The 8,983-nt window shown below is 56.4% G+C and overlaps 1 protein-coding gene across 2 annotated transcripts in view; it reads left to right on the top strand.

The window, feature by feature from the left end:
- LMO1 (LIM domain only 1) overlaps positions 1-2,180 on the top strand; it is a 40,536-nt gene extending 38,356 nt beyond the window's left edge. For both annotated transcript variants that reach the window (XM_036101534.2, XM_036101533.2), the window contains 2 exons: positions 215-340; positions 1,796-2,180. In XM_036101534.2, the coding sequence (XP_035957427.1) occupies positions 215-340; positions 1,796-1,901 (232 nt within the window). In that variant the 3' untranslated portion in view covers positions 1,902-2,180. The remainder of the gene's footprint in view (positions 1-214; positions 341-1,795) is intronic.
- The last annotated feature ends 6,803 nt before the right edge of the window (positions 2,181-8,983 follow it).

Raw genomic sequence — 8,983 nt, forward strand, 5'->3', positions numbered from 1 at the left:
GCCCCCGAGCCCCTATGCTCCCCTCCCTGGGTGGCTGGGCCGATTTCTCTGAAGCCCAATCTCTTCGCGGAATCTAGAAGCTGCCCTCTGTGCTCCTTCTCCCTTGCCTAGGCCCACCTGCTAAGCCCACAGGAGTAGGGACCCGCAGGGCCCGGGGTAGAGGCAGTGCTCCGCCCCGCAGGCCCCTGAGCCCCCTGCGCCCTTCCCTTGGCAGGCTCTTCGGCACCACAGGCAATTGCGCTGCGTGCAGCAAGCTGATCCCAGCCTTCGAGATGGTGATGCGGGCCCGGGACAACGTCTATCACCTCGACTGCTTCGCTTGCCAGCTCTGCAACCAGAGGTGAGCGCTGCGCCTATAGCAGACCCCAGCTGACTCGTGCTGGGGCGGCGCGCGCTGGGCGTGTCCGTGCAAATGCCCACAGGCTCGTAGGGCACGTCGTCTGGAGCATGCATGTGCGTGTGCGTGTTCCGTGTGGCCGGATGTGTGCCCTCCGGCACTGTCGTGTGCGTGTCTGTCGGGCCCAGGTCGGAGCAGTGTGATGGCTCACACGCGCATGCGCTTACTGTGTACGTACATTGTGTCGTGCACGTGTGTGGATTTTTAAACGTGCGCGGACAAGGCAGGTATGGGTGCGCTGTGTGCATGTGTGTGCATGACGGATGAGTATGAACGCGAACACGCTTCAACGCGCATGTACAAGGGGTCTGTGTGCACGCCCTGTGCCCTTGGGTGTCTGCCATTTGTGTGTGCATGCGTGTACATTTTAGTGAGAAGGTGTTCGTGTGCCTGATGGTAGCAGCTACTCACCCCTGTGATTCTGGTTCCAGCCCAGCCACTTTCTGATCCCTACACAGTGTCCCAGCCCCGCGGGAGGCCCCAGGGACTGAAGGAGCCAGAACCCCTCAGCCCTGTCTGGGGACCTAGCACTGGAAGACAAGCCCTTTTCTCAGGAGCCCCCATGTCAGGAAGGAGCTCATGCAAGTGTTCCCAGAGGATGAGGTCCCGAGGGACCTGTAGGGAACACGGAGGGGGATCGCTGGGGGCTTGGACAGACCCGCCACTAAGAGGGCTCGGTGAAGTTGCAGTGCCACCTGGTGGTTGGATTGGGATCTGCTGGGACTGGGCCCATGACCCTGGGGTCTGGCTGAAGCCCTAGCCACCCTGGGGACATCTTTGGGGAAAGGGCTGAATCCTCCAATACTGTAGAAGGACTGGGGGTGGGGGGTGGGGGTAGCAAAGCAAGGCCTTTTCTGGGTGGGAGGGAAGATGGTGGGACAGGGTCACCTCCTCCTGGAAGGATGCTCCAGGAAACCTACAGATTCTGTTCAAAGGAAGAGTTTCATGGAGTCATCCCCTTAAGTTGGGGAAAGGAACAGGATAGAAAAATCAACCATTTTACCACTTCCTCCTTCTCCATTTCTACCTCTCTCGGTCTTTTTCTGTTTCTTTGTCCTTCTCTCTCTTTCTCCCTCTCTGGGACTGGGGTAGGTTATTCCTACACCTTCCTACCAACCCCACCCCTCCAGGGAAGACCCGACTGTGGGCCAGACTTGTCTGTCTGTCTGTCCTACACCCCAGACTACAGGGCCTGGCTGAGGACTGGGCTGACCCAGGGTGATTGACCAGGTTTGCTATGAGACCTTTGGGGATCCCTTCTGGAAAGTTGAAGGAACAAACTCTCCAGGACCTCAGTTCTCACATGTCCACCTCCTGGGCTGGGCTGGGGCCTGTCTGCAGCCCCCACCATCCACTGGGACCCCTCCATGGCCTCTCTCTCCTGCTTGGATTTTCCAGATTTTGTGTGGGAGACAAATTCTTCCTGAAGAACAACATGATCTTGTGTCAGATGGACTATGAGGAGGGACAGCTCAATGGCACCTTTGAATCCCAGGTTCAGTAATGCCCGGCGCCTGGCCTCCAGGCCCATCTGTCCGTCTGCCCGTCTGCCTGTCTGCCCGTCTGCCCACCCGCCTGGCCGGCCAGCCACTCTCCTGCCGATTAGAACTCCTCCGTCCTCGATGGGAGGGACGGCCCTTCCTCTGCCGCCCGTCTGTGTGTGACCCCTCCTGGGGCCGGGCTGGGCCTGAACAGTCTGTCTTCTGTACATAAATGGGAACATTTATTTTATGAGAAATGTAATGCGATTTTATTACTGGCGTGGATTAAACTTATGAATGTTTCCGGGGAGGTTACTGTGCGTTGATCACCTGACTGACACAGACCTGGGGTCCCTCCCCTCTGCTTGGGAGTGAAGCAGGGCCCTCCCCTGGGCCCCTCCAAAGCTGGGCATGGAGCAGGGCATGGGACTCCAGTGTGTGCTATTGCTGAGCAGGGCAGGGGAGCTCCAGGTGGGCTTTAGGGGGTAGAAGCTGGAGGGAAGAGGACAAGCCCACGCATCCCATAGCCAGAGGCGGGACTGGGGGTGTCCTCCCCTCCCCTGGCCCCCAAGATAAAGAGAGGCAAGATGAAACCCTCCCTTCCCTGGGTTCTTGTGTGACCTCCCTCCACTGAGGCCACCAGCCAGGAACTCAGCCTTGATCGCCCCCCACAGTAAGACCCCAAATCCTGAGCCTTCTACCATGGGAATACCATTCTCAAAACCCTCTTCCCTTTCAGGGTGATGGACAGCTTTTGCTGTCTCCTCCCTGCAGCTTGGGCCTGCTCTGGGGCCCACCCTTCTGCTCTTCTGGGTGAGCGAGAACAATCCCGTTGGCCTGTATTCAGCCCACGCAGGCTAGAGGCTTTCATTCATTCATTCAGCAAACCTTAATCCACTCTGTCTCAGCCCCATGCTGCAAGCACCAGACGTGCGGATGAATCATGGATCGGACACAGTCCTTGCCCTTGAGGAGGAGGGAGAAAGCCAGGAAAACAAGTGGAGCCCAGCACAGTGAGGACGAAGCCCGCAGGGAGACCTGGGACGGGCCGGTTGCCTTGCGCGGAGCAGCAGCACTTGGACAACTGCGGAGAGTCAGACAGCCCGTCCAGTGGACACACGCAGGCAGACAGATCTGCGCGCCGGCGGGCAGGAGACCCGGACACGCGAGCAGACGGGCGGGTAGGCAGAAGTAGGCGGGGCCAGCAGCCAGCTGCCGCCCTGGGCGTGGTCCGTGCACCGGGCTCCCCGGGGCCGCAGGACGGCTGTCCTGCTCTCCGCTGCAGCCGCAGCACCAAGTACAGAGCCTGCACCCGCGAGGGCAACACTGAGTGGTATGAAAATAGGGACTCGTTGGATCCAAAGGCCGGACGGGGAAGGCTGTACGGACAGGCTCCCCCCACTGTCAGGCCACTTGCTTCTCCTCCTCCGGGGACTGTTCTCAGCCTGGCCTCGGCCCCAGAGCCCAGGGCGGATGGAACCCGCCCACTGCTTCTAGCTCTGCCTGCTCCTGGATGGGGAACCGCACGTCACCCTGCCCCAGGCCTGCTCCTCCACTGGGAGTGATGTGGGAGCATGGCTACCTCCCCACATTGTGGTTTTGTGGCCGGTGGTCCAATGCGTGGGCAGGGATCGCTAGGGTCAAGGATCTTGGGGTAAGGGTTCTCATCCGTGGGGCATCCCCCTTCTGTGATGGAGCCACGCCCGCCTGTGTGACAGAGAAGAGGGGCAAAGAGCCAGGCGGCCTGGCCGCAGTGGGGGTTTTGTGTGTGATGTGTCTGATGTGACTGTGGAACTGGGGAGCTGTGTGTGGCTGTGTGAGATGGGGACCGAGTCGGAGTGCATGAATTTGCAGGCTGGAGTCTGTCGTGAGGAATTTTCTCGCTCAGCTTGGAAAAGTGAATCATTTCCCTGAATGGTAGCAGGACCCCCCCCCCCGCCCCCACGTTGTGCCAGACCCTCCCTGGGCCCTCAGGCCAAGGAGGGCTCTGCCCACCCCTAGGCCCCCAACTCCTAACTTCAGAGTTTACTGCAGATGAAGTTGTAACACAAGTTAATTACATGGTTATCGAGAGATAACGGAGCCACTCGAATGCAGTTTCTGGGCAATTACAATTGTTTCCAACAGAGTTCCCATATTGCAGCCATGAAATAACATGTCGTTTTGCAGTAATTATGTAATTAACTTGTCTCACCGCTCTAGGTTGCACAACAATTAATTCACTCACAATGAGATAGACTCAACATCAGGCAGCCGGCCTCTGAAAGCCCCCGAGAGCAGAGCCGGCCTTCTAGGAGGACCCCAGCCCCATTCCGCCTACTGTAGACCTTGCCAGGGGGCTTCCTCAGTTCAACATGCGGTGAAATGTGCCAGATCCAGCACCATGGCCCCACTTATGGCTGTGTCATGGTCCCCATCCAGGACGTGGGGCTCATCTGTTTCCCAGGGCAGCCATGAGGCAGAGATCTAAACTGTGAAGTGCTGTTTTTACGAGAGCTGGAGTTACCATCCTGGACATCATGACGTGCTGAGTGGGAGACCCTTCGCCTGGGAAGTCCCGCAGCAGTCCACAGCTGCTCCCAAGAAGAGGCCACACAGGCCTTGCGGACATGCGGCTGGTGTGGAACCAAAGGGAAGGCAGGGGGTGGGCAGAGAGGAGGCTGGGCTCTTCCTATAGCAGGCAGCAGGGCAGAGCTGCTGGGGCTAATTGGGGCCAGGGATTATGCTCCTGGGGAGTGCCCCAGGGGCTCCCAAGAAAAGCCTGATCCCCCTCCCCAGCCACAGTGGCATAGGGGAAACTTGGTTAAGTGCAGGGCGTGAATGGCTCTGACCCGGCTCTCCTTGGGGCTGCAGGAGGAGACTTCCTGTCTCCTACGGGGAGATAGGAAGTACCAAGCATGGGCAGCTAGAGGCTACAGCAGCTCGAGCCTCAGCCCGGGGCACGTGGGTGGTGGCAATGTGGACGGACGAACATCATGTGGTGGTCATGCACAGTCCCCTCTTCCTCCAGCCAGCCCGAGGGACCCCATCTTTCCTCCCTGCGTTCCTTGGTGGCCTGTGTCAGAGACACCCTAACAAGGGGCCTGGCACCCACGGAATATGGCGCCTGCTTATGCCCCACTCCTTGGCCTGAAGCTGAACCACATAGTCTGTGTTTGGAAAGAAGTTTGATTCTAATCTTGACAGTGCTGCATGGCCCACCATGAAATCTCTCTTCTCCCAGGCCTCGCCCCAGAAACTGTGCCCCACATCATGAGATGCACAGGACCCACGGCAGAACCCACATGAAATTTCTGCCTAGGAAGTCTGATCTCTGCGTGGAGACAATTGCTTTCTCCCTTAAAGCTGTCAGTGATCGTCACAGCCTGACTGCCTATGTCTGGCATGGAGTGCTCCCCAGCACCACCCATCTAGGGACGCTGCCACCAAGTGAGGGTAGATTCAGGAAAGATGCTTTGTGCTGCAACTGTGCATGCCCTCTAAAACTACAATTGCCTAAAAATGAATGATAAAGATGGACTGCTGTGAAGATCAGTTGGTCCAGAAAAATACTTGGTCAAGCCTGGTTTAATCATGAGAAAATAACCAGATGAAAAACACACACGCGCGCACACACACACACACACACACACACACACACACACTACACAGAGCTCAAGAGTGCTAGATAATCAGAAGCCCCTGGACAAGGTAATCCCTGTGCCTGGGGTTCATACTGCCTTGTCTCAACAAGGGTGGGAGTCTCTTGCCCCCCAGGTGTAGGGTTGAGGGTATCCCAGATCTCTCAGACTCCCAAGAGTCAGGTAGACTACAAGTCGATTGTTCCTGAGCTCCCTCCTGTTGCTGCCATGTTTGTCACCCAGCAGCAGCCCCTCCTACCAATTGGTCTGCCCCCAGCCTAGCAGCACCTCTGTGTTCTCGCCTGCTCCTGCGGCCACGCTGAGCTCCCTCCGAGGCTCCAGTGGTCTCCAGCACTCACCACCCCTCCCCTCCGGGCTGGGGCTGGTGCTTACACGAGTTTCACATCACACGTCTTTCTGTGGTTTCTCCTTTTCACACCTGCACCTGCTTCATGGAACAGGCGACCTCCCTTGCTGACACTTGCCTCTGGACCCTCTCCAAGGGCTCAGGGCCAGACCTAGGAAGGGGAATGCAGGCGCTGCTCAGCACATCCATCAGGACACGCGGGCAGAGCGAAGGGCGCTTTACTACGCAACTGCCGTAGCAGGAAAAGAAACAAGCTGAGGCCAGGTTTCAGGCAGGAAGGAAATCTGCAGCTCAGAGAGAGAAATGAGCTTTTAAAGCCTATTTCCCGTGGAGGAAAACAGACTTGGATTCAAATATTTTGGACTCTCCCAAATGGTTTTTATTCTGGGGCATCAGCCTTTCCCTTTATGAACCATAGTGAAAAATCCTCTGAGCTGTGGGTTCCCCCAAATACCAATTTCTTCCTCTCTAGACCCCCCTCCCCGCCGCAGGCTGCACACCTAGGCAAGCCTTCCCATGGGTGCCGCCTGGACCTCAATTCTCTGAGCTTAGATGCTCCCAGCCCAACCCAACAGCCCAGTCTCCACACTATCCCACTGGCACTGGGTTTGGCAGACCTTGTGGCCTTTGCAGGAAAAGTATGAGCCCTTTGGCTGCTGGTGGCACTGGGTTGGGGTCTCTACTCTAGTCCCTGGGCTAGAGTTTTATCAGTGAGGCAGGCCCCAGTGCGTCACCATCAGTCCGTCGGGAAGCCAGCCTGCTGCGTGGCCGCCGTGGTAGTGGGTGCTCAGGAATGGAAATCCTGGTGGACGAGGCAGGCAGGGTCCTTCTCTGTGTGGGCTTTACCGTTAATGGGGGAGACCAACGACAAACAAAGAAATAGATCGATAACAAGCTCAAGATAGTGCGGAGAGCCTGGAAAGAGACCTGCTTTAGATAGAATGGGAAAGAATGATCTTTTCTTGCTCACCTTTAGAGACCATCTTCTCTAATGTGCTCACTTTGGGGAAATTGAGGCCCAGACAGGAAGTGATGGCACACTGAGGCCAGCCTGGGTTGGGAGCTTGACTTCTGGCCCTCAGCCTGGCCCCCAGCTGTGTCTCCTGCATCCTGAGACCTTCATTCCCCAGGGGTCCCACTTGGGCACACAGTTCCTAGAGGAAAGCAGTGCTGCTCAGCCCTGATGTCTGCTCAGTGCCTCTCTCCCTTTGTTTTCCAGGTTAGCAAGAAATATGATTCCTGAAGGTACCAAGACAGTGGGCTTGGGTTCTTGGCTGCCATCGCCAGTCTCCCTGCCCCATGATGCCACTAACTTGGGATATGTTGGCTGGGCCCATGGTTTCTGGGGATCCCAGCCTAATTATTCTGAACACTTGGAGTTACTGCCCTCCATAGAGCAGGCACCAAGAAAGCAGTTTCTCTGCAGACTCCACATGACCAGTTTTCCAGGGAAAAAGAGGATTTGCTGTAAAAGCAGGAATTGGCAATGCCCAGAGGGCCAGGGGACAATGGGGTTGGCATGACCGGTCCTCCTTTCCCCTTCCTCCAGACTCACTGCCTTCAGCCTGCTGGCCTGTTCTGAGGGGAGAGGTACTCCAGGCTTGGGCTCAGCCTCAGGCCTGCTACTGGGCCTCCCTGCTTCCAGGGATCCTGAGGGAAGCCAAGGCAAGTGGGTTGCTCATGGCCGTGCATCCCAGGGCTGAGGTGTGGGGGCCCCTGTCTGCTGCCAACAACACATACCATGCATGAGGTGCCCCCTGGAGGAAGGGTTGTTTCGTTTGGTTCCTGTGATGCTTCCCGACTTTACCCTGGGCTCTCATGCAGGGCTGTGGATTTCCAGAACATGGCTGACAGTAGAGCCCCTTGCTTCTAGGCTGGGGACCCCAGACCATCATCCACTCCTAGCCTCTCACAGTGAAGGAGGGAAGGCACTTTGCACAAGGTAGGGTTGGGTGGGCACTGGTTCCATGGGACTCAGGAGACCCTAGACCCCTTCTCCAAGTTCCCACGGGCTGGCTTCCCCTCAGCCTGGGTCCCAGCTGGCCCAGGCCTGTCCTTTACCCCTCTCCTGCACCTGCCTACTTATTTCGGGCCTATTTGGAAGCTAATCCCTGCATTCATTAAGTGACCCCTCCGCCTGTTCCTCTGCTTTCATTAGAGACAAGAGAGCTAATTACCAGCCCCTCTGAGGCCCCACCACAGGCCATTTTAGAGCTGACACAGCTCTTTAAATGATTTAAAAATCCTATTTCCCTGCAATGAAATGGGCTACCCCTCCTTCCCTATTAAAACTAATTATTATGCACTTCCCATCTGAAGAGGGACTCTGCTCCTTGTCCTCCCCAGACAGCAGCTCCTCACAGAAGTCTTTCCAGGTTGCTGGGAAGGGAGGAGGTAGAAGCATCTGAGGCTCTTCTCCCTCCAGCCAGACGTCCCAGTGAGTTCAGGAAGGCTGAGCCTGATGGAGACTGGGCAGGACAGGCTCAGGCTGGAGAGTTGGGTGGAGAGACGGTGTTAAGGAGTAGGGAGAAAAACCAGCCCTGAATGGGGCCACCAGCCCCTCTGGGGCCTCAGTGCTAGAAGAGTTCCCTGCCCAAATCTAAGACTTGATCATGTCCTGTGGGAGGGGGAACCAAGTGAGGGCCACAGAGCTCTCTGGAGCTCTCTGTGGTCCTGGAGTTTTTGAGCCTCAGCCCTTGGGCTCTTGATCGCATGCACAAAGTGAAAGGGGTGGTGGAAAGCACCTCCAAGTATTATGATGTGGGCTATGAGGAGCTCACCATCTCCAAAAGCAGCTCAATTTTATAAAGGGAGGCCCCTGCTCAGGCCCCTCTGACTCCAAGAAATGATGCCAACAGTGACCTTCGTTGTGACCCTTGTCTTTCCCTCTGCCCCATCTGGGCCCTGCAAGGTGGAAAAACCAAACTTAAAAAAAAAAAAAAAGACTACAAGGGGGTTGTCTTAATTTCAGCATCTATGTAAGCTTGTTTCATTTCAAGGATATAATTTTATTTTGCAATTTAGCCATTATATTTATTTTAAATCACATAGGGGGATGCCCTAACATTTTTTTTTTAACTTAGGACCTCTAACTTGAGCTCCAGACTTCATCTGGCTC

Source organism: Halichoerus grypus, chromosome 11, assembly GCF_964656455.1.
Source record: "Halichoerus grypus chromosome 11, mHalGry1.hap1.1, whole genome shotgun sequence".
Lineage (NCBI taxonomy): Eukaryota > Metazoa > Chordata > Mammalia > Carnivora > Phocidae > Halichoerus > Halichoerus grypus.